Below are 26663 nucleotides of genomic sequence, written 5' to 3' on the forward strand. Positions count from 1 at the left end.
ACAGACACCTACGCATATTTAGTTTGATTTATTACAAAGCCAAAAATAACTAAACAAAAAGACACGTCATGATTAAAGTGGATTACGTTGGAATTAGCATAAAGCCAAATCTACTTATCCAATTAACACGATGTAGCATAAACAATACACTTATTTCAAGAAGCAGGATGCAGAGGATCAGAAAGCATGAGTCTAAATTTCCCTGCATCGAGGGTTGGTGAGCTAAAAGCATCAATCTATCCCTACACTACGTTAAAGTCACCTCCCTACTTAAGCATCTTCAGGAATTAGGGTAAAAGGTGTCACGTTGTGGAGTCTTCCTAAGAAGTCTCCGCACCATCGATGGGTCATATAGCATAAAGCTATCAAGACAGAGCTTGCTCTCTGATGCTCTCTCCCCAAAGGCAGAAGGAGAAGTGCACACTTTCCCTACTCCTATCATCATATTATTTGTAGGTAACCTTCCCAAGATTCATTGCGGATCACGCTATCTGCTCTGGGTATAATCCTAAAGGTAGTTTGCCATGGGACGCCGTTCTTTCCTTGCAACATTTTGTGGTTGGTTCCCAGGCCTTCTCCTTTGTAAAGCACAACAAACTTCCTTTATCGACTCAAGCCGCACTATGTAACTTCTTCTCTCCTTGCCTGACCAGTAAAACAAAGGCATTATTCTAGCTAACAAGAATACTTCTTTCACCTGCAACACAAAACATGAGAAAGAACAAATTCCTCAATGCACATGAAACTCTACTGTTAATTCTAAAGTGAGAGCTTCCAGGGAACCGCATTTCAGGCCTAAAAATTTAGCTAACATAGGAAAGCATCACATAAATTTTACGACTTTCGATGAAAAATAAGGCACTTTTAGTTAATGCATTTACCTACATATAAAATGACACAATTAATAAACATTTTTAGTACATGAAAAATTGTCGGTTTCACAACAGGAGTTCTTCACGTTAATTTTTTCTACTAGTCACATTTTCTTTCCACGTTAATTTCACATGTTACTTCTAAACACTTCATGTTTCAAATTAATACATTTCACAATTCTAACACTTGGCATTAATACAACAAAAGATTATATGCGGGTGCGCTCTACACGTGTGATTATAATGCAACCCTACAATTGAAATGCGATTTCTGCTACATCAGCAGCATTGTTAATGTTTGCTCTAAGAAAGCTGCTTGTTCTTTTTGAACTTCCGTGTGATATGCTCAGATAGAGTTTAGATACATCTGTTTGCTTGTATCCCCATAATCTCTTCTCCAGAATATTTTTGCTTTTTTACATTCTTGTTTTAGTTTCCTAAGATTAGGTGTGTACCATGGGGCAGAATTATATTTTGCTCATCGTGTATGAGTTTTTTGTGGGATGACCTGATCAAGTGTGGAACTAATCCATTGGAGGATTGTTCCATTGGCTAAGGTTCGGTCTAAGCCTAAAATAGGTCATGAATCATCAGGAGCCTGTTTCCAGGATTCAATACGCAGTTTCGACTAAGAGCGATCTTTCCAAATCCCTAATTTAATATTTGGAGGCGGATTAGGGGTTTTCAGAGTAACCAGTATCAGGAAGTGGTCTGAGCAAGTAACAGGTAGTGGATTTTGAATAGTTAACATCCTATTATTGGAAAAAACAAGCCTAATAGGCTTTCTCATGAGGGTCCAGATACCCTTTGCGATAGTTGAATGACCAGTAGATCCTGTAGAAGGCCAGAAACGTGTGTGCTAGCTGGCTGTTCCATATGCAGATTGAAGTCTCTTAAAGGGAGAAATTTGCTCTGGTGCCATGCAGATTCGCCATTACTTCAGAAAGGGATTGGTTAAATATTGCGCTTGATCCTGGCGGTCTATAAGGTACCACTCCAGAGAAAGTAATTGTAGGGCTGAAGGAAATAGTAAAAGTTAAAGTTTCACAATCAGCAAGTTGTGTAGGTTCAATGAGACAATTATATTCTTTTTTAAAAATAACTGCAATCCCTCTACCCTTCTTATTACGTCGCTTTTTGCGTAGGATAATGTAACCAGGGGATAAAGCCTGAGCAACGTCTGGCCCGGATTCTTTTTGGAGCCAAGTTTCTGTCAAACTGCGTCTTGTTTTTTACCAGAAGGGCCTTTCTCCACATATCTGTGCTGGTGCAAGAGGCATCAAAGCCAGTTTGGGAGACCAAGGAGTCCATTTTGTGGTATCTCCGCCATGAAAATTTGAGATTACTCCTCTTGCCCCCCTACCCTTATGCCAGCATGTAATATATCACAACCAGTGTATATTCTTATATTGTGAGTGCTAAGTTTCTGCTCCAGAAATTACAACTGCATTCGTCAGACATACTTATCTTTATATTTTTATTTCAGAAATTACAAATGCAGAAGCAGACAATCTTCTACATAATGGTAAGTTATAGTACTTTACTCAGCCTTTTACCAAAAATACCTCATCGTACAAAATGCAGATTCCATTCACCTCCTTGGTTACTGATACATTTATAATAATCTGGTTCTTCTAATGCTGTTTTTTAATCGCCATTGCAAGACAATTGACACTGGTGGTGCATAATGGATCATACTCAGAATGATGGAAGGATGAGATGAGTGGGTGCATGAAATCAAACGTCTCACTATATCATTTACTTTTCAACATGTTTACAAGAATAGAAATGCAATGCAGATTTTATATGGACAATTGGTTATTATCACATTGCTATTTCGGAGGAATACTGAGCCTCAAAATACCTGACTCAGTTAAAGCTACAATCTAGGGAAGAGCTGATGCAGAAACCTGTGTGCACCCTGCCGTTTACAGGTTAGAATGTCAGCGGGTTGGTGGAACTCTTCCTAAGACAGAGGTCACAGCAGTGAGAAGTGCTGCATGAAGCAACATTAGCGTTTTCTGTGCATTAATAAATACTGCACATCTGTGATAGCAAATGCTACACAATCATATTCATTTTTGTGATGGGCCCCAGTTGTCATGCCCCCAGCATGTCATATTTAATATATTCCACCCTGGTGCACTGAACAGTTGTTCCCTTTTGACTTTGCAAAGGTGCAGCACTGTTCCCTGTGCATCCTTAGAAAACGCTTTGTCAGAACGTCCAGGTGGTCCCTCCACACACCCTCTTAGCGTGACGAAGGACCAGATTCTGTGCTCCTTTTGGTTAAGGGGGTGTTACTGTAGTGGTTCTTGGCGGATCAGTGCAAAATCTCATAGGTTTTGACGCAAAATGCAGTCTGCTAAGGTAAGCAGACCCGACTTTGCACCAAAACCTCCTTGAACCAAGCACTAACACACATTGCACAACACACATCAAATGTGTGAGACCAGTCTAAGCTTGTCTAGGAATAGACATTTTTTTGGGAAAGGTATGCTTCTAGCGCAAATCCTATGCTAGACAGTGCACACTCACTGTTGCATCATGGTGAAAGGCTGTATGTTGCGCAATGCTGCCAAATTAAAGGGCCAGTACGGGGATGGCTGCAGCAGCCCAATCTTAGTATATATGGTTCTGTGCAGTCTTCCCATTGGCGCAGTGCAGTAAATTTAGTTGCTGGGCTGCTTTTAATAATTAGTACATCTTCCCCTCTGTGCAGTGCCAAACTTCACTACCCTGTCCAGTCTGCCTGAACCCAGACTTGCTTTGGGTTAGATTTAGACCCATGGGGAGCTGCACTTCATAACTGCACCCCTCAACCCAGAAGGGATCCAGTTGTTCCTTGGGAGCTTCTGTGTCCTCTCACCACCCTGGGAGTGACAAACATGCTGGCCCTCTCAGAGGCATGGAACAGTTCTTTCAAGTTAGGCCGTATGCTAAACCTGAGAAACAGCACTGTGCAGGACGTCGTTATTCGTCATGGAAAACGTGAATCTGACAACTTTGCAACGATGACCAGTGCAGCTACGGGCAACCTGTGAAATTAAATATGGAGACATATCACCTTCTTGGACACCACAGGCTGGTGCAGTATTGCAATACTTTTTGTCACTCTCGACAAAGTGGCAAAAATGCAATGGGAATGGAGGTCCCTTTTATGCATATGGAATCAGTGGTGCCCCTGGTTGGTGTTGTCAGTCAGTCAATCCACTTTATTCGATTAATTAAAATCATAAAAGTACAAAAGACAAACCACAAACATAGACAATATAACAAATAAATTTGACTTAATAATTAAAATACACAGACAAGATTTCTGTACACTTAAATAAAAATACTAAAACAAGATCATACCCCTTGTCCCGTTAAATTACAATAAAAATTACGATCTTACTTAGGGAGAAAACATCTTTAGGTTTCTTTGTTTCTTTAGCCTCACAGCAGCTGCCAAAAAAGATACAATGTTAAAAATATCCCCAGGGTTACACAAAGACTGTAGGAAGACCAATGCCGGTCTTACCTGAGTGAAACCCCTGCCTCTCAGGTTAGGAACCAGAAATCTCGAGCGAATATTGGAATACAAATCACAAAACATGAGGAAGTGCAAAGTGTCCTGGGATGAAAAATTGTCAAATTGGCAGGGTTCGACATCAACAGGATTACACCATTCCCGATAATCCCCCAATGTGAAATGGATCAGATTGAAGCAGAGCCTAGTTAGGAGCCAACAATGGTAAGGTTTATTAACTATTGTTAAATAGGGTTCCAATTTAATTGATGTTTTTAAGAGATAATGGGCCCTAACTAATGGTTTACGTAGCTCCTGTTCTTCCAGTTCCAACATCAAAATCTTATTACAATTCAATTTTACCCACAACACATCCTCCTTCCTGATCTTCTCCGGTTCGTCATAAAGTTCTGGCCGTCCTATTTTATTAAACATGCTTTTAACATAAGAGAGCCATTTGATTTTTATGGACTTATCTAACTTCAAACAGTCCGTAAAATCACATGATTCAGGGTTAAATCGGGGTTCAACCAGGTTGTGAGCCAGCAGAGTAACAGAGCTGTATTCAAAGTATCAGTAACATAGCCAAACCCTAGCTCCTGGTGTATAGCATACGATGGGGTAGATTGTGAAACAGACAGCAGGCTTCGTAGGAATTTGTTTTCAGCTATCTGTATTCCAGCCTGTTCTTTATAGCCCCAGATAGAGGATCTGTATGCCGCAATAGCCAAACACTTGGCTTTATAAACCTTTAGAATAGCCTATATTGGTCTAGCCCCAATTGCTGTGCAAATCCTAAAAGAGGTGAGGAAGCACGTATAACTGCATTCTTTTTGACTTTTGTTGCATGACCCAGGAAGACCTGTCATCAAAAAAGACTCCAAGATAAGTAAAGGAGGACACTGAGGAGACTTCCAATCCATTACAATAAAAGGTTTCCCTACTCTGCGACCTACTGTCACAGTATGTGACTTTCCGTTATTCACAATTAAATCCAAAGAGTTCATAAAAGTCCCAAAAGCGTCTAGAAGCCGCTGGAGGCCCACTGCTGTACGGGCCAAAAGTACTACGTCATCTGCGTATAGGAGAACAGGGTTTAAACAGTCTCCTAAAAGAGGAATATCCAAAGCCGACTCCACAAGCACTTTATCCAGGTCATTAATGTAAAGGGTGAACAGCAGGAGTGCAAGAATGCATCCCTGCCGGATGCCCCCTCCCCCAGAATTAAATGATCTAGGGCCAGATGTAGGTGGCCATTTACCGGCCGGCAACGGCCAAAAATGGGTTTTTGGGATGTAGGGGGCCAATGTTACCGATTCGGTAAATTTACAGAATCTGTAAATTTACCGAATCGGTAAAATACCGAATCGGTATTTTTACCGATTCGGTAACTGCTAGATGTAGGTGGGACTCTTCTGAGTCCCAAAGGCCTTTCAGATTCGGTATTTTATCACCCAATCCAATTGGGTGGTAAAATACCGAATCCAGGTGTGCATGCACATGTGTGCATGCACACCTATGCCATGTGACAGACAGACATGCCCTTAGGGCATGTCTGTGTGCCACATGGCACACATGCCTGTATTTGAGGTGCTAGAGGGTGTCAAAGTGACACCCCTTGCTGGAATCGGTATTTACCGAATCGGTAAATACCGATTCGGCAATGCCCATTGATTCCTATGGGCTTCAATGCCAATAGGAATCAATGGGCATTACCGAATCGGTATTTACAGAATCGGTAAATACCGAATCTTAACGATTCGGTATTTACTGATTCTGTAATACCTACATCCCCCCCCCTCTATTTGACCACTTCTTAAATACCAAATCGGTAAAATTCGGTATTTAAGAAGTAGTAAAATATAATTACCTACATCTAGGCCCTAGTGCCACCAGCCTGCGTTATTCTAACCGAGGCTGTAAGATCTTGGTGAAGGTTAGCTAAAAAATAGGCTAGACAATGGTCAAGACCCTTTCCCAGCAAAATATTCCAGAGCTTTGACCTGTTAACCAGTTCGAAAGCGCTGGATAAATCCATAAAAGCCATCGTCAAGCACCCCTCCTTGGCCATAGTGCACTTATTAATAGGTGCAAATTTAAACACTGATCCATCGTGCTCCTCCCGCCTCTAAAACCATATTGCATATTAGATAAAATCCCCCTCTCATGTACCCAATCAGTAATTTTTGTTAAGATTACCTTTCCCAGAATTTTTACAGCCGAATCAATAAGGGATATCGGCCTATAACACTGGGGTTCCCCTAGCTGACCCTTTTTGAAAATGGGTATAATGATTGATTTTGACCAAGAGGCCGGAAAGCCAGCTGAGCCCACAGCACTAAAACCATTTGCAAATATTTTGGCCCAAAACTGAGGATTACTTTTATAGAGGTCTGCAGGAACGCTATCTGGTCCTGGTGCTTTATGACTGGCAGTGTCTCTTATGGCTTTCTCGATTTCCCCCTCATTAAACTCAAGCGGGGTACTGGCTCCATAGAGTGAGGACCAGGGTGTACAATCCGCAACCCCCACGTCTCATAAATCGCTTCAAAATGGGAAAGCCATTGAGCTTCAGAGATATTACAATCCTGAACCTCATTTTCCTCCCCTGAAAAAAAGGGGTGTTTATGATGGTCCAGAACCTTGAACTGTCTCTTAGCACCTCCACAGACAGCAATGAATTCCACGTCTCATCCTTAATCTCTTTTTTCCGGCTATCAAGCACTAACTTGTAATCCTTCCTTCTCCCAGCTATCAACTCCCTATCCTGTGGTAATTTTTTCAAGGCTAAAATTAAAGACTGATGGGCTTGTGAACATTTTTCGTTGAACCCCCTTAGGGCCACACTTAGGTCACACTTTAGTTTTTAGACGTAGATCACAGCTTACTTGAGTACAAATTCCCTCAAGAGCTCAGAGTACCGCATTCTTGGTGCTTATAGGCTCAATGCAAATGGCAAATAGATCTGTGCATTTCTCACGCAGGCCCTTTAGAAAATTTTCTGGGGTTACATTAGCCCATCTAAGCCTCCTCCCCTGATCACAGGGTAGCACCTTGGTCATGACCTGGTTCCTACCACCTTTGCTCAGGATACCACAAGCGATATCCAGAATTAAAATTATCGGATTATGATCACTCAGAGGGGATTCCTGGTTATTATAGAAAATCACCTTATTCAATAACGTGGGGGACATAAAAATATAGTCTATAATGGTATTACTAGCCCTGGCTTTAAACATAGGGCACCGGTCTCGAGAGTTAGCAAAACTAGCTTCAAAAAGATCAACATCCGTTAAAAGCGACTCCAGGCCCTCACCCCGTAAGGTGTGCTCAAAATGTGGGATCTTGGCAAAATTGTTGGTGTTGTCATAGGGCCCACTTAGTATTTCCTTGCTCCAGAAACAACCCTATAAATATCCCCTGTGTCACCAACTGAGAGTTGTTTCTGTGGACAAATGAACCAAATTTGTGAGAAAGATATATACATCTGGGGAATTCATATCCCACCTCTGCTTCCGGCAGCACCTGCCTCCTGCCTGAAGAATTTTCATCCTTTAAAGAGTACCTTGCTGTGAGCACGCCTTAAGTAAGTCCAAGAAAACCAAGACTTTACAAACAGCTTCTATGACACACTGTTGTGTGACAGAACATTATTCCAAACGTTCATCAACCATACAGGCAGGGACCACTGTATTGATTTGGTGACCTGGTCTCAATTAGTTGCTTCCTATGCTATTGCATGCATCTTTTCTACAAATGAAAACCTCATCACAAGCACACTTTGAGCTCACCAATGGCTATCAAGACTTCATTTGCGTCCATCTGCAAACTGCACCTGATGAAGAAGCTGATATGAAAGATTTCTAATTGTCACGGCAACCATCTCCACTGAGCCCAACCTCTACTGCATGATAGTTACAACCCCTTTGGCAAGACCTGGTTTGCAAACCATGTCCTACAAACAAGATCCAGTGACATTTTTAACCACCATGATTACTGCTCAATTAACTATAGTAGATATGAATGACAGTTAAGATCTTGGTGTGGATTAGGCCATGAACCCTAAACCAGAGTCAACAAATCTGCATTGACTCAGCCCAATTCAACAACAAAATAACTAGTATTGTATTGTATGGTAGACTCTGTATTGTGCTTCATACCGTAAAGATGGATAGTCAATTCATGCGTTGACAGCTTTTAATGGCACAAGTGAGATCTTGGTAAGTCCTACAAATAGAGCACTTCTTTGTATTTTAGCAGGAAGTTCCTGAAGTTTCTAATGATTAATGATTCTGAGATGTTAGTTAGCACTCTTTGCAACTGTCCTAATGTGGCTGTCTATGTTAAATAGTGAGCTCAGGATTACTCCCAAGAATTAAGCTGAATAGTCAAATTTTGCGATGCCAATCTTGTTCAGATGTTTAATCCAATCAATTGATTGTGCAATTTTGCTTAGTTGAAAGAATAAGGAACTTTGTTCATCTCAGTCCATTGATTTTCATGTTTTTATACCTGTCTGTATTTTGAATATGTATGTGGCTAAGGTGGGGAGTCGGGTTTAAACAGTCCATTTTTAGAAACATTTAGGCGAGGTATGTGTATTTGTGATAAACACGGTTTCTGCAGAAGTTCATTTAGTGGCTCAACAAAGAGACAGTAGAAGCTGGAGACTTGTGGTACACCAAAAGGCAAGGGAGTGAGTTTATGTTTTTTATTTTTCACTTGTTGAAACTGGTTTGTAAGGTAGCACTGGAACTATACCTTCTGACAGAAGAGTAAGAAGGATATCAAGATACTGAATGCTCAGGATAGGCTAGAAAGAAGACATGGGTTCCCATCATCAAGCAGTTGTAGGGACTTACCTACTATCTTGAGCAGTGGTGTAGCAATGAGATGTGAGAGTGCGGTCTGGGCGGCATGTGTTTCGGGGGCAGTGGCCGCAGAGGAAATCAGCAGCACCCCGCGCTTTTACACAACACCGCAGGGCATCCACGGGCGGCCATCAGGCTAGCTACGCCACTGACCTTGTGGAGCCTTGTTTCAGAGCTGTGCCCAGATCATAATCCTGACTGGAATAGTTCTAAGGGTTGACTGTTCATGGTATGATCACTAAGGTACCTGGCCACATATCCACATATTTTTTTGTGTTATCGGGAACGGAAGGCCGGTGATAGATCTGAAATGTTACCTCTGGGAGGAGTTAGCATCAACCTTCTTAAGTGTTCTGGCCACAACATTTCGGATTAAATATGGACTTTGACGTAGATATCGAGAGGCAGCAAAGTCAAGACCACTGGTGTTATCCAGGTATGATAGTACTAGGTAGGTCATTGACTGCATCTTGTGAGGGAATTCTAAATGAGAAATGATACAGTATTGTGTTCTTATATTATAGAAAATGCCTTTTGTCACTTCGTTGTTGTCCATTATTATTACCAATTTTCTAACTTTGGTTGAGGGGATCATTACGGTCCAAGATCCTTAGACCACGCAGCAAAGAGTCATAATTTTACTACAATCCTCAGATGAGAATGTTCAAATTTGAGCATTTGCCCTTTGGATGGTTCATCATCATCCAGTGATTAACTGCTACAATGCAATAGCCAACGGTATAGTGGCCCGATCAGAGAAGTTTTATATCTTTATGAGGATCTGCTTATCAGAGGTGTAACTGTAGCTGGTAAGGTGAACTGAGGTGATAAATAGTAGGAAATGGCTGAAGTATAATTTGAAGAATAGAGGGGTCATGGTGGAGCCATGAGGAAACCCTTTACAAGAGGAGAAAGCTGCAGAACAGAAGGAAAAAAGACTCTTAAGTTGGGCTCTGTCGACAAGTTAAGAAGTGATCCAGCCCAGGATGGTTTTCTCAATTGCGATGTCCCGTACTCTGAAGTAATGCTTGGTGATTCACTGAGCTGAAGATAGAAGAAAGGTCCAGACTTAAAAAAGTAGTAACTCAGTTCAGATTAGCAGGGTTTTTAAGATCATCTCAGATCACGATCAAGGCAGACAGATTCAGGGCATCTGCCAGTCAGAATCCTATCTGTTGGAGAGAAACATGCTCTCATTTAGGAAGGCTGAGAGCCAGACAAAGCCTCATTTGTAAATAGGTTTTGACAAGAACAGTCAATTGGATATTAGTCTGTACTTTGCCAGACCTATTGGGTCCGAACATGGCTTCTATAGAAAAGTTTTGATGTGTAAGGTTTTTATGTTAGAGGGTAATTCCTGTGGGAAAAGGGAGAACTTGATAATCACTCTTACTAGTATGACAGCAGAGGACGTAAGGTAGATGTGGATGATTTTCAGGGGGCCCCAGAATGCTAGTGTGCTGGCAAATCTACTAGACTTGCTACTGTCAGTGCTTGGTGCTGTCATACTTGTAAAGCAGGTCTAGGCTGTTGATCTGTTCGAGTCAGGGTGAGGGCTGGCAATAGAGGCAATGAATCAGCTTCCAATTCCAACAAAAAGTGGATTCAAGATTATTTTGATCAAATAGTCAGCCAGAAAACAGCATAATACTCCTGGCTATTGTTGATACTTAAAAAAAAGTCTATTAATATTTAGGGAACTCAGTGAAGATTTTCAATAAATATTTGGTTAGCCATGTTGCTTCTGAGATCCGATATCTCTTAGCTTTTTTTATGACTGTTTCTTAACTCTGTCGTGGTGTTGGTGGCAATTTCTCTCAGTGTGGTTGTGTGATTTCTTCTACTTTTTTCCCAAATGGTAGTTTCTGTTTTCAGTAACTTTACATCAGCGTAGAACCTGCTTGTATTTCAGTAGAGTTCTAGATTGGGCAGTTTCTGATCTGGTTGGGCAGCCTGGAGAAATGATCTCACACAATGAGTGTGCTGTATGATCTCCCAGTGTCAGGCCTGGTTTCTTGGAAGCAATGCTCTCAAGATGCCCTCTGTCTGACAGCACCGACTCTGAGTTTTATATTTCACAACAGTATTCATGTGGCCAAACAGGGGGAAGGGAAGTTCAGGTGGGTACTGCAGAGAAGAAGATCTGGAAGGAAAAAGGTAATTCAACAATTCTTAGTTATACTGTCACGAAGAATTGTTTTTACATTTCACTCTAGAAAATGCTAGCTGTTTCGACTAAGAGATATGATATGATAAAGAGTTTTATAAAGTGCGCAGATACTTAAATGAGTGTCTCAGCGATGGCTTCATGGCTATTAGCACAGGCAAACAGTGACACTATTCCTGTTGAAACATCCAAGTTTTTAATTTTTTTTCCTAAAGATTGATGTCTCAGCTGTTGTGCGTAGTTCCAAAGGAAGTTTATTCCAGGCAACCGACCCAAGATAGGAGAAAGACCTACCTCCAATTCTCGCTCGATCAGTCTTTGGGATCTTAGCCAACCAACTGGTAGAAGATCAGAGACTTCTAGAAGAAGCATACTCTTTAATCCTTTCCCTGAGATAGTTTGCCCAGGTGGCCTGCAGTGCTTTGTGAGCAAGGACAAGTATTTTAACGAGAATCTTTTTTTTATTGGGTGCCAAGCTAAGAGAGCAAAGTCCAGAATTACAGTTCTTTATGTTTAATAACACAAAGTTCTGTAACTGTTCTTATCAAGGTTCATTGTGAGTTCCCAAAACAAGCCCATATATACAAATAGAAATCTCTACTAAGAGAAAACAAGGAGTTTGTTCCCAGTGTGTCTCTTGTGCTGTGGTTGGCTGATCTCCCTTCACCAAACCCATTGTGTACACCCAAATGTGCCCCCCCCCACTTGCCCCCTTACAAAGTGCTGTTTTCCCCCTAATTTGCTAGAAGAATTTCTACTTGAGCACCAGAAGTCGGGAGCTCATCAGAACGTCTGAAGAAAGCAAGCAGGGACTGAATAGACGTTGTTAGATTTGCAGTGTCAGGAAACAAGTAAAGCCTTGATCTGTAGGAAGACTGAAACAGCTCTCTGAAATCGAGAGAAGCTCCTGGGTGTTTGACTCGTCAATGTGGCAGCTACTTTCAAAAGCAAACATAAATAGCAAGCACAGGTGATAGAACACAACCTCTTTAAATAGAGGTGCCATCTCAGAAGGCAGTGACCTCAAGCATGTTACAGAACTTGCACCTGCTGCCAAAGGGAAAAAATAATGAAGTCATCAAAGTTAGCACAAACGGATGAGTCATTAGGGTCAGCAGGTCATTTGTGCATATTCCACACCTACACCTGCTGCTAAAGGGAAACAGCAATGAAGTCACCAGTGACTGCACAAACAAATGAGTCACTAGGATCATCAGATCATTTAAGTTCGTTCAAGAACTGTCACATGCTGCCAAAGAGAAACAACAAATGAGTCAGTGGGCTCAGCACAAATAAATTAGTCACATAGTGAAGCTCCTTACTGGCATGAGTGTTAAAGCACCCAGAACAATAATAATAACGCCATTACAGTAATACAACATATCTTGTTGTTTAAGCATTGGAACATTATTGGTACAAACATGCTGATGGGATGAACTTTTAATACTTGTGGCAAGAAGTTTGTGACACCCTGTCAGGTTTATGTTATGTTATGCTATAGTTTTATTAAGCTCACTTCTACCAATACAGGTTCATAACACTACGAGAAAAAAAGACAAGAAGACCTAGATCTGGTGCATATGGTATAAAGCTAAATCTAATTTAAAATGTTGTGAAAAGATTTAAAAACAAAATGATTTTTTGTGTTATATGGTTTGTATTTAAAAACATGTATTTCCATAAAAAGCACAATTCATAACACAATTGATGCTATCCTCTACGTGTAGCATAAACAACAATTCATCCCAAAATGCGTAAAAAAACAATATTCACATATCCTCGAAGAATATAAATACATTATTCAAAATGAAACTAATACACACACTAATACCCCTTGTACCTATCACATACATAACAATAAACAGAGAAACAGAAAAATAGACAGTTCAATTTGTCATTCTACGACACATCAGGGTCACGCTATTTTTCTAAACCAATCCTATTTACATTTGTCCTTAGCTTGTATTTAGGAATTGATTATAGTCCCAAAAGATTGTGTCAAACAGTGGTGTTGACGCGTTTCAATGGCTTTTGCTTATTGTTACATCTTTTTCAAGACAAGCATTATGTCTCTCTTGTTAGGCACTGGTTGGTTGCTATGATTGCTCCTGTTGGGGCTACATCATATTAGTTCTCAATTTCATTTATGTTTTAATGTCATTCAGTTTTTAGCATATCTTTATATTTTTGCATCACATCACATTTTTATCACAAGTTTCTAAAAATATTCTTCCGTGTTGAAAAAATAATCACTCGGATCTGGACAAATTTACAACCCAAACGATATCAGATATGCTATTCTATTCTATGGGTTCTGGAATTGTGCACATCCCTTCATTATTTTTTTTTTTTAATTTTTAAAACCTTTATTTTGAAAGAGCACACAGCTATTCAGCCTAACATCCCGGAGGCAAGGCAGCATGGTGAAGCAGGAGCGCAATAGTGCAAAAACAGGTACAACAGAACAATGCAGGTTGTTTTTTAATATTTTATAGTGAAAGAGAAGAGAACAAAAGAAAAGAAACACCAAACGGCGCTAAAGAGTGGCAATGGGGTAGAGAATTCTGCAAGGTATTGGTAGCAGGTAGGGGAGAGCAAACAGCGAATCAATGATACAGGAGAGTGAAGGATAATAGAAGGGAGGAGGAAAGACAGGATCAATCAGTTAACGTGTCACAGTTGGCGTCACAGGCTATGGCGACATATGTTCATCCAGGGAAGCAGGCTCGGGCGGCAGGCATACATCACCCCGGTAAGCATTCCAGGCTCCCCACACTTTACTCCATTTTTGGGGCCTACCCCTGGCAACATAGACAGTCTTCTCCCGGAACATACACCAATCCATGTTGGCTTTCCATTGTACCACGAGGGGAGCCGTAGCGGCACCCCACTTCTGAGCAATGTCCCACTTGGCCACCATATTACACAGGGTCACCCATTGGGTCTGTGCCGTGTTATGATCAGATGGTTCCCAGATGTTAAGGAGACACCTCCGAGCCTCCGCCGTAGCCACCACTCCAGTCACTTCACTCATAATACTGTGCACCCTTCTCCAGTAGGAGGCTATGACGGGGCATTCCCATAGAATGTGAAGGAAGGTAGCGAGGGCACCACAGCCTCGACGACAAAGTCCGTCGGGCGAGTATCCCATACGTACAAGCCGGGGGCCAGTCACATACACTCTGTGCAAGATCTTGAATTGCACCAGCCTAAGACGAGAGGAGATGGCAACCTCTTTAGGGGAGGACACTGCGCTCTGCCAATCCTCATCATCGATCTCTAGGCCATCTCCCACCCACTGATCACGCACTCCAAGGAGAAGGTCGGTGCGGACATTGATTAGTTTTTTATATGACAGTGAGATAGCACTATCAGGCATATGGCCGTCCAACACTCTGTCCTCCAAGGGAGAGCTCTCTGGAATCGCCCCCTCCGTCGGCCTGGCAGAGAGCAGCGCGTGCCTCAGCTGGGCGTATCGGAAGAACTCCGAGCCGCCCAACTGGTATTCAGCCTGCAACTGAGGAAAGGTCTTGATTTCACCCTTAGAGATCATGTCGTCCACCCTAGAGATGCCTATAAGGTCCCATTTGTTGAAACCCTTGGTGTGCCATAGCCTGCCCAAAATATCAGAGTCATACAGAGGGGTGAATCTGGTCAGTCTGCCCTGCCATCCCTGCGCCTTGGTAATCGCCCGCCAGATGCAGACCGCCGTCTTCGTTGGACCCGACATCCGCCGATCTAAGGACCTCGAGTACAGGGCCCGCTAATAGTTACCACCGCCCAGAAGCCATCTATCCATGGCGTAGCCGGGGCTGTTCACCGGGCCGTAAAAACTGTGATTGAGAGCCGCGAGCTGGGAGGCCCAGTAATACCTACGCACGTCCGGCAAAGCTATGCCCCCGTCGTACCACGGAAGCGTGAGCTTCGTGACAGCGACGCGGGGGCGACCGTCCCAGAGCAAGGCTCGTTGGAGACTCTCAATCTCCCTGAAGTAACGGGCCGGAACCGGATCTTGGGTGTTCTGCAAAGCATAGAGAAACCTGGGCAAGGACATCATCTTAAATAATGCCGCACGGCCAAGTAGGGAGAGCGGAAGCTTTCGCCAGCTATCCACATCACGTCGGAGACGCTGGAGAGGAGGGAGCAAGTTGTGGTCATATCACGCCTTCGAACTCCCAGAGATGTAAATCCCTAAGTACTTGAAACCCTGTCCGGCCACCTGGATATTGCAGCCTCTGGGGAGGCGCGGCGTATCCCCTTTCAGGACGTACAGGGAGGACTTGGCCCAGTTGATAACTAGGCCAGAGTACCTTCCAAAAAGTCTGAGTACGTCACAAGCCACGATGAGGGACTTGCAGGGAGAAGTCAAGTAGAGCAGGATATCATCGGCATACAGGGAAACCCTGTCCTCGAAGCCGGGGGCCCAGGTTATGCCATGCAGATCAGGGTGCGTACGCAACATGGCCGCGAGCGGCTCAAGAGCCAGGGCAAACAGAAGAGGCGACAAAGGACAACCCTGTCTGGTACCTCTGTGAAGGGCAAAGGACGTCGATAGACTGCCGTTTACTGTAACATTAGCCAGTGGACTAGCGTAGAGAAGTTTCACCCAACCCACGAACACCGGACCAAAACCGAGCTTCGCCAACACTGCCCAGAGGTAGTTCCACTCAAGAGAGTCAAAGGCCATTGTGGCATCAAGAGAAGCGAGGGCTGCCGGTTCCTCAAGGGTATGGGCCCTAGCCAGGGCGCCGTGGAGTCTACGCAGGTTGAGGGCAGTGTTGCGGTGAGGAATAAAGCCCGACTGGTCCGGATGCACTAAGTCGCCAATAACTCCAATCAGTCAATTGGCGAGCAGCTTGTCAAGAATCTTAGGCTCGACATTCAGGAGAGAAATGGGACGATAGGATCGACACATGTCTCTCGGCTTCCCTTCCTTGTGGATGACCACAATGGTGGCCAGCCTCTGGTCAAGGGGAAGAAGGCCGGCGTCTCGCGCTTCCAAAAACATAGTACGCAAGTACGGGGAAACCACGTCAGGTCGTACCTTATATAGCTCGACCGGGATGCCGTTGGGACCAGATGCCTTACCAGACCGCAACGAGCGGATCGCAAGAGCGATCTCGTCGGTAGATATGTCTCTATCCAAATCGTCACGGTCCTCTTCAGAGAGACAGGGAAGGTCAACCGTCGAGAGAAGCGCTGTCGAGTCAGCCTCGGAGTAGTCTGAAGTAGAGGTGTAGACACCCCGGAAATAATCAGCAAAAGACTCGGCAATGGCACTGGGGTCAGTGACAGCAACCCCGTCGTCCCCCAAAATCTCGGGTACGACGCGGCTAGCCATCTCCCTCCTGTCCAACCAGGCCAGCAGCTTCCCAGCCTTGTCCCCAACGTCATAAATACGACCTTGTTGTTCCTTAGCCAAGGTCAGGGCGGCATTCGTGGCAAGATCGTGATATTCCGACTGTTTAAGGGAAAGGGCATGCAGGAGAGCGGGGTCAGGTTCGGGCCCCAACTGGGAATCAAGGTTCATAACCTCCTCCTCGATGCGTAGCAGGTCGGCATCTCTGACTCTACGGGCCTCCGCTATAAGAGCGAAAGCCTCGCCCCTCAAAACAGTCTTAAATGCCTCCCACAAGGTCTCGGCCGAGCTAACCGAGCCTTCATTTTCAGAGAAATAAAGGTCGATGGCTTTGGCTAGGAGAGCGCGAGTTTTAGGATTGCGGAAATACCACGGATTAACCGCCGCCGGCCGGTCCGACAGGATGATGTCAAAATCGAAGGAAACCCATAACGGGGAGTGGTCGGAAATGCCCCGCGCCAGAAATCGGGCCTCAGACACAGCAGACGCGTGTGCTGCTAAGGTGAGAACGTAGTCTATACGAGAGAGACTGCCATGTGCACCGGAAAGGAAGGAGAAATGGCAAAGCGTGGGGTGCAAAAGCCGCCAACTGTCCACTAAGCCCATGGACTCTAGGAACGAAGGCAACCACAGTTGGGAACTACGGAGGTCTCTAGGCGGATGTCGGTCCAAGGAGCCAGAGCAAACTGAGTTGAAGTCACCCCCCACAATCAGCAAGCCAGCAGGCAGAGTTAAAATGGCGCCACCAAGGTCTCGGAAAGTACTAGCCTGTAGGCCTGGGGGGACGTAAACCGAAAGTAGAGTGAGGGCACGCCCTTCCCATCTCCCTGCCACTGCGGCGTAACGCCCTCTATCATCAATCATGGTGACGTCAATCTCAAACGGAAGGGACGTACGTACAAGGACACCCGCCCCCCGAGAGCCTGATGAGAACCCCGTGTGGGCCACCATCTTGTAACCTTTGCGATTGAGTGCTTTGCATGAGTTACCAAACAAGTGCGTTTCCTGTAGAAGGACGACATCAGGCATGTGGCGCTTAAGCAGCTGAAGCACAACCCCTCTCTTGATACGGTCACCCAGCCCATTGACATTCCAACTGATTACTTTTAATTTCTTACCCCCCATCCAACCCCAACAATCCTCAGCAGCCAGAGAAAAGCAACAGTAGACACAACCCATTGCCTAAGAGAAGGAAGAAAGAAAGAATAAACAAACAAATTAACTTGCCCAATCCCACCCCCCACCCTGCACCCCTGCATCAGACTAAAGAGCCCCCCCAACTAGCAGTGTGCCTGTCGCCCCATTAACTAGTCTACAAGAAGCCCCCAAAGGAGTAAGGAATCCCCACGGACACCTCCCGCCACCCTCCTTAAAGCGACAGGAGATCTGTAAAGTCAACTCAATAAAGTAACGATAGTCACATATTGCAGGACCACCAACCGCCAAAGTTCTTGTAGTAGAGCCAAGTCTCATTGATCAGAACCACCAGTCGCGCCCCCATTGTGCTCGTCGTGGTCCTCACTGCGTTGCAGCAGAGTGTCCAGCCAGTCGCTAACGTTTTCCGGGACGTCAAAGAACAGGGCATGACCATCATGTTCAATCCGAAGCTTGGCAGGGAACATCATTGAGTACTTAAGGCCCATGTCCCTCAATCGCCGTTTCACTCCCGCATAGCTCTGACGCTGCCTCTGAACCGCCCTGGTAAAATCAGGATAGAAATGCACTTCAGAATTCTGAAACTTAAGCGGTCCATGCCTTCTGGACGCTTGCAGGATAGCGTCCCGGTCTCGGAAATTGAGGAGCCTCGCAATGATGGGTCTAGGCGCCACGCCCGACTTCGGCGGGCCGCCCGGTACCCGGTGAGCGCGCTCCACCGAGAAGAAATTATTCATCCCAGAAGGCGCTAAATGGGTCTGTATCAGTTCCTCCACAAATAGGTCCACTGCCACTTCCTCCGAGCCTTCCGAAACACCAATGATGCGGACATTCTGCCGCCTGGCACGTCCCTCAAAATCCTCCAGCCTCCTGGAGAAATGCTCAGAAGTTAACCGCAAAGTCCGGACCTCAGTCTGCAGGTCCGAGACGTCGGTGGTGAGGCTAGAGGTTTTGATATCCAACGACTTCACACGGTCATTAGTTTTACCCAGGTCGGCCCTGATAAGGGTGAGATCCACTGCCAAAGTGTCCACCTTGTGGGTTAAGACCTCATGCTGTTTCTGTAATTCGGACCGTATGCCCGCGATGGCCCCCATAATGTCACTGAGAGTGGGCTCGGATCCGTCGGGCGAGCCCGCCGAGGGAAGGTCTTTAGTGGAGGCCCCCGCAGCAGGTGAAGCACGCGGCTGGACATATCGCTCAATCCTGTTCAGTTGTGTTTGGGATTTGCCGCGAACGCCTTTGTTCGACGTCTTGTCGGGGTCCCCTTTGCCCGCCATGTTGGGTCCGACGAGAACAAAGGGGCACACCACCTGAGTCCGAGCCAAGTATACCAAGAGCAGTGGTTGAAGCCAGATGTTCAGGCCAGGCCGATGACAGTAAACACCGCAGTCACAGGCACTTCGCCATTAGGGATCGCAAGCAAGCACTACGCATTCCAGTCGTGCGGAGTGGCGGAGATCAGGGAGACAATGGCGCATCCCTGGCACGGAGTCCCACTCGACGTAGCTCAGCGTAGGAACCACCGATTCGGAGGCGGAAAGCGGCTCCCGCGTCAGTGACCCGTCAGCAAGTAGAATCCACCAGCGTGGAACAGGATTTCGAGCAGGATAATTGCGGAGGGTCGGAGGGTCCGCGGAGCTCCGAGCTTACGCGGCCATCTTGGTTGCCCGCGAAGCTCCTCCCTCACATCACTTCATTATTAAAGGTTATTCTGATTTCAGCCTCTCCCCATCTGTAATATTAATCATTCTATGGTTGGGGTGTGCTTTTTAACTTGGTTTACAGCAAACAATCAATGTATTACCTTACAACATATTATAGCTGTTGTTCCAATCCATAGTCATTAGGCATGCTCTTCTTATTAATCTTTTCAATTCTGTAGGGTGTAAATAAAATGTCGATAAATGGCCTGTTTATCACATATGGATATTCTCTTACTCCATTTTATATAAATTTATGTCTTTTCTCACCTTTTTATGGGGAACCCCCGTGACTTTCTATTACCACTTGTTACTACGTCTAATTCTCATTAGAACATTTGTCCTATTTTTTTTAAAATCTCTTTCCAATTTTATCTGTAGGGGAAAGAAACCTTTCATTATCATCTTATTCACTATCCTCTAAACTCGTTTTCAAAGACAGACCCTCATTATTATGAGCCTCCACCTACCTTTAACGGCAATATTTTCTAGACTTTTTTCTGCCCTTTTCCCGGTTCATTCAAATGCTATTTGCCAAGATTTAATTATTTCGCAATCTGGAGACAAAAAAATTAGTCACCTGTTAGTGTGCATTTCTTTTCTCTAATTTTTTTACAATCTAAGTTCTGTGAGCCTATCTTACCTTGTTTAAAATGACCAGCCCTTTATTTGGAGTTTCGATGATCCTTTAAATCACTGTAGCAATCTCCTCCGGGAGCTCAATTTCACTGCGGTTTCCTTCTCTAGTGTAGCGCTAGAGGATCAAGAGATTGATATATGTTGAGAGACAATACTCCTCAACCCTTGGCCTATTTAGTTTAAGAGCGATGCAAATGGTTAAGAGGGCTCTCTAAACTTGTGCGTCTCCCGCCCCGCTGCCCATGTACCTTGAATTTTCTATGGGTCGTCTCCTGTCATTCGTCTCCCTCGCGTTCGGTATGAAAGACTAGCTTTCTGCCTACACGCTTCAATCTTAATCTCGCCTCATTCCTATTGGCTCTTTTACTAATTGTTTGACCACCTTCAGTTGGATTTATTTCTTCGTGTGTGGCACCCCGCCTTTCCTTTCCGGGAAGGACTTTTTGTAAAGCCTTCTTACTTTTCCATTATTCACCCGGACGTTCTCCAGGTCGGTGGACCAGTTTTTACACCAAGGGCCGGGCCTAGACATGCAGAAGTGTTGTGCTCTATACTGCCGCTTTTAACGCGGAAGTGGACTCAGAATTTATGTATTTTCATTTCTAATGCATGTAAACAAGCTCAAATATATATTTTATACCTGTGTTGCCTAATATATGTATCTGCATTATCCCCTTTTATTTGATATTCCATATTTACCAACTTCTGTTTTCAGTGAGCAAAATTATTTTTTAATTATGATTGAAAATTATTTTTCCATTGAGGATCAAAAATTTGCTAGCATTCACGCCAAGAATTTTCAATTCTATTAAGGACACGGAGGCGAGGATTATGCTTAATCTTTACTGCAAAAACACAGCAGCCAATGAAAATGCATATTTTCATGTATAACAGTATAAACAAACTACATTGCCCATGATGCACATATATAGCCACGCCTCCACAGTCCATAAGAACCCTCTGCGTTCTCCCATCATCCTCCTTCTTTGCAGTGAATGCAAGTCCAAACGTTAACTTGAATAACTGTACAATCTCCTCCAATGTGGAAGAATAATCAGTCTTCAGGCATAAGCTCTAACCAGCCATCTTTGTTTATTCAGACTTCTTGTCTGATCCTGAAACAAAGGAAATGAAACAACCGTAACCACTGAATAAGGCCAACCATCATCAGAATATATGGGCGGGTAAGCTTGTCACTGCTAACCAAGCCGGGTGGGATAATCCTCGCCTCCGTGTCCTTAATAGAATTGAAAATTCTTGGAGCGAATGCTAGCAAATTTTTGATTCTATTACAGGACCGGAGGCTTCAGATTATGCTAGTTTAACGCTCATTAAAAACCACAGAAGTAATATCACCTACCGGCTTATAATAAAATGTTTTAAAAGTTGACTCAGAGGACCAATCTGCACAACGCATAATGTCCTGAATATTAGAACCTAACATGTACGATATTGACGCCATAGCGCCTCTTACTGAATGAGCACCAAACAATTGTGTGTCAATGCCAGCTTCTTGCATTATAAAACGAAGCCATCGGGCAATGGTGGCAGCAGCCACTGGTTTAAATGGTTTCTGCAGTGCAATCAACAGTTGAGAACATCCTTGACGCCTTAAGGCCTTCGTACAGTCTTCATACGTCTTTAAACATTGTACCACACATAATTTCTCATTTTCAGGGAAAGCATTATAATCAATATGACGAGACAATGTTTTAGTACGTCCAGTAATAGTGAAAGAAACCCCTTCAGGGGTAAATACTCTACTTGTAATGTCGAGTGCTCTCACATCCGATGAACGTCTGCACGACGACAGGCAAAGCAACATAGCCAGCTTGGCCGATAACTGTTTTCTAGACAAGAGTGCATTAACTGGCCTCTGTTAAATAGGGAAATTACTAAAGAAATGTCCCACAGACCCAAATATTTGGGTTTAGGTTGGTTAGCAACCCTAATTCCTTTAAGTAGTTTGCATACTACCGGGTGCATACCCACCGGTTTCCCGTCTACTTGGATATGCCCAGCTGAAATGCCCGATCGATAATTGTTTACTGATCGGTAAGCCAGACCGTCCGCCGCCTTGTCTGACAAAAAATTTAACACGTGGAATAAGTCCGCCCCCACGGGATTCAAATGTCGTTCCAAGCACCAATCCACCCTGTCTGATAAACTCAGGAGTCCTGTCCGAAACCCCTGGAAAGTTCCACTGCTCCCTGAAAGCCTCCATGCCATCAGCCTGAGTCTGCCTTCTAGAATCATGGGATGTCTCTCCTGAAGAGGACCCAGCAACAACGATTCCGACTCCGGGAGCAACCTGGGAAGGTCGCAACTCCATTGTAACAACTTCGGGAACCACGGCTGAGACTTCCACCATGGCGTCACCAGGACTATCTCTGCCCGTTGCCTGATCACCTGTGTCATCACTCTGGGTATCAGCAAGTATAGGGGAAATGCATATTGGATCGAGCTCGACCAATCCTGTAAAAAGGCATTGGTCGCCTGTGCCATTGGATCCGGCCTCCAGCTGAAAAACGGAGGAATCTGGCATGTGAGCCTGGTGGCAAAAAGGTCCATCTGGAAGGGACCCCAAATGGTTTGAAGCCACTGAAAGACTTTGGGAAGCAACTTCCAGTCGATGTAATCCCTGAGGTGCCTGGAGTTCCAATCCGCCACCTGATTGGACCGGCCCGGGATTTATTCCGCCATCACTGATATCTGATGCATGAGGCAGTAATGCCAAAAGTCCTTGGCTATCAGTACAAGAAGAGACGATCTCGTGCCGCCCAACTTGTTGATGTACCTCACCGCGGACACATTGTCTATGCGGAGGAGGATGCAATAAGAGGTCTGCTTCAGGGAAAGGTCTGAATTGCGAAGGACCCTGCGAGCAGTTCTAAGCAGTTTATGTGCAAGGATAACTGTTCTGGAGACCATCTGCCACCCGTGGAGATGTCCCTGCAGCGTGCGCCCCAGCCCCAGCGGCTGGCATTGGACTCGATAACCACTTCTGGCTGTGAGCCGAAGATTGCTCTGCCGTTCCAGGCGTCTACGTGACTCAGCCACCACTGTAATTCGGTCGTGACTTCCTGTGACAGTAGGATGGTGTCCGTATAGGATAGTCATTTCTGAAAGTGCCTGATCTTCAGGCGCTGAAGAGCCCTGTAGTGAAGAGGGCCCGGGAATATTGCTTGAATCAGGGCCAGCTCTAGGCTCATGGTGGCCCTGTGCAGGGAGCGTAGGTGGAGGCCCCGGAAGAGGGGGTCCGGCCGGGGCGGAGCTCAGGAAAGTGTTTTAATAATACGTCCAGAAAAGTCATTAGATGACCAGTACCTGCGGCTGCTCCTACCCTTCCGAATTCGTCTCAGAACCAGGTCACTCAGTGATACAGAATACAACCCCCTGCTACATACAGCGCTTAGAACAAGCGGAAATGTAAACCTTGGAGAGGGCAAGAGCGGGAGGACATCAGAAGGGGCTCAAAATGTGCTTTTGTCATGGCCCCTATCTGAGCAAAAACCCGCCGTGGCTGCAGTTATAACCATTTAAACAAGCATTTGCAATGCAATATTCTCGCCTTTGGGACCTTATATGTGATTTACCTATGTAGAACTAGGTGCTGAAAAATCTACTGCTCTTTAACATGGAGGGAAAGTAAGCACCAAACTACGTGAAAAACGCCTGGTATGGGATTACATGGAGAGAAATATTGCCTTTCAGTTGGAAATGGTATAGTCCCAATCTCTGTTTTTAATATAAAATCTGGGTCTTCTGTGGTCATATCACTGTACAAGATTTGAAAAAAATATTATTGTATATGGGTGCTCGTGGAATACAATTTCTATGGCCTGGAATCTAGAGAATGCTAAAGTGCACAGAACACTGCAGGGAAAAGGGCAGGCCTCAGAGGTGAGAGGAAAACTAATTATGCTTAAGGCTTTCTACAAGACGGACAGAACCCCTACAAAATAACAGAGAGAGACGCCTCATCCAACTCTCAAAAAGTCGGAAAAAACTATATTTTTACATTGGATTTTTTCCTTTATTTTGGATGTGTTCATATTTTCAATCTTACTTAGTTTTAACATAAAATGTTATCACGGTCATCAGGGTAACCCGGCTCCGCGGTAGCTACGCATGGTGGAGTCCTTATGGTAATAGTGTCGGGGCAGCAGAAATAACCCCTGGCTGGACGGGTGATTGTGAACAGAGATTCTGAACCTGAAGGGTCTCTTGCAGCCCCCTATACTACCCTGCGTTACTGCACAAAAGGATAATAAAGGCAAGGCATTAACCTGCTTCAACAAACGCCATTAACTGACGCAGCAGTCAGTCAGAGTCAGTGACACTGCTGCAGAATCAGAATCGACTACATTCAGATCTGCCCCCCACGCGCCAGGTGCGTTATACTATTACTTCACTTAGTTTACCTTATTCTGAGCTCAGCTTTAGGACCACCACCAGTGGCACCACCACACCAGAGAAATGGCTGCACTGCAGAGACTAGAGAGAGAGACTCACATACGCCAAGGCACCACAACGCATGGGAAGCACTAGGTTAGGTTGAGTCTGTGCACTCTGCGCGCTGCCGCGCAGATCACTGTATCCTTGGCTTCCGTCGTGTCTGTGCATGATTGAAACACCCCAGCGCCCCTGCTGCCCAATCAGGAACAGGGAACAGAGGTCGGTGCGGGGCCACTGCCAGAGGCCAGCAGGGAAGTGAAAGGGTGGATGGGGGTGGAGGGGGGTGAGGGGGGTGGAGGGGGGGGGACTCAGTCTTTGGTTGGAAGTTAGTAATAAGCCGGGGTCGGAGGCAGGGGCGTAGCTAGAGCTTGCGGCGCCCAGGGCTATCCCTCAGATTGCCGCCCCTTGGGGGGAGGGGGAGGTGCTGGGGAAAAAGGACAGTGAGCACACTGGATACCACGCCCCCTAGCTGTCCTGCCTGCAGATGCCTAGGACTCAACGAGCAATGGGGAACAAAGTTTTTCCTGCCTTGTGAATTGTAAAATGATGGGTACTCCTATTCTCATCACATACAAGTGAAAGGCCCTTTTTAGTATTTCGGGCTATTTGGTCACATACCCCCACATGCATCAACCTATTTAGGAAGTGCAAACGGTGCGAATCGGTAAATTTGGCCGTTTGCACTTCCTAAATAAGTTTTTGGGATGCATCATGCATTTTTGTGAAATTCGCTATTTTTAGCGATTTCCAAAAATGCGATTGCTTTTAAGGAATCGCAAATTTGAGATTCCTTAAAAGCAATGCATGATTGTTTTTCTAATTGCGAATTAGCAATTAGGAGGTGCAAATTACCACGAGGTTGAACCTCGTGGTAATTTGCGAAAAGTTTTGAAAATGCTCAAAAATGCATTTTTTAAACTTTCATGTTTCAGACACACATGTCCTTAGGACATGTGTGTGTGAAACAGGCACTTCAAATTACATTTCTGGGGTGCTGGGGGGGTTCCTTTGGACCCCCCTCTGCACCCTTGGAATGCATTAACAAATTGCGATTTTCAAAAAGAAAATCGCAATTTGTTAAAGCCTTACCATTGATCCCTATGGGCCTTTTGGCCTATAGGAATCAATGGGAATTGCGAATTCGCACTTTGGAATTTGCATAATATTTGCGATTTGGTAAAAATTGCGATTTTTACCGAATCGCAAATATTTTGCAAAAATATACATGCATCCCATTTTGCGAATTCCAAATTGCGATTCCCTATTTTTCGCAATTTGGAATTCGCAAAAGAACGGGATGATGCATGTGGCCGATTGTGTTAAATGTTCCTGTAGTACTTAAGCAGCAACTTTTTACTGTAACTTATACCCTGACTTAAAGAAACCTTATAAGTTTAAAGTAAACATATCTAAAATGTCAGTAATAGTGTTTTAAACTTCATTCACAAAACCCACTCTCCTGCAGTACGTCGTCTATCCTCTTTCCTTTACATGTTTTGCAGTCTATATAATCGATAACAGCCATCGGGGCACCGCCACATTCATCCCACCTAAAGGCCCAAGTTAAACTGTAAGGTGTGCCATAATACGCATGCAGTGTTTATTTATTTATTTATTTATTTATGTGTTTTTATATAGTGCGAACTTTACCCGAAGGCGTCAGAGCGCTTCACAATAGGAACAGAAAATTACAAGTGAACAAATTACAAAAGCAGAATTACAAAAGCAGACGATAAGTTACATGAGGTAAAAGTGACAATTGTGAGCAAACAAACTATATGAGGTAGCAAACAGTGCGTTACAGGAGGAAAGAGTGACAAGTGTGCAGGTTACAAGAGAAAACAAAGTACATTTAGAGGTAATATACTGCAATATATGCTAGACACAGAGGCACAAGAACAAACGTTATGTAGGCAATGGTGGCACTA

The 26663-nt window shown here is 44.6% G+C and overlaps 1 protein-coding gene across 2 annotated transcripts in view; it reads left to right on the plus strand.

The window, feature by feature from the left end:
• Positions 1–26663, plus strand: part of TMPRSS11E (transmembrane serine protease 11E) — a 395553-nt gene that overhangs the window by 157500 nt on the left and 211390 nt on the right. For both annotated transcript variants that reach the window (XM_086961914.1, XM_086961915.1), the window contains one exon: positions 2359–2397. In XM_086961914.1, coding sequence (XP_086818040.1) covers positions 2359–2397 — 39 coding nt within the window. The remainder of the gene's footprint in view (positions 1–2358; positions 2398–26663) is intronic.

This window comes from Lissotriton vulgaris, chromosome 3_1, assembly GCF_964263255.1.
Source record: "Lissotriton vulgaris chromosome 3_1, aLisVul1.2, whole genome shotgun sequence".
Taxonomy (NCBI): domain Eukaryota; kingdom Metazoa; phylum Chordata; class Amphibia; order Caudata; family Salamandridae; genus Lissotriton; species Lissotriton vulgaris.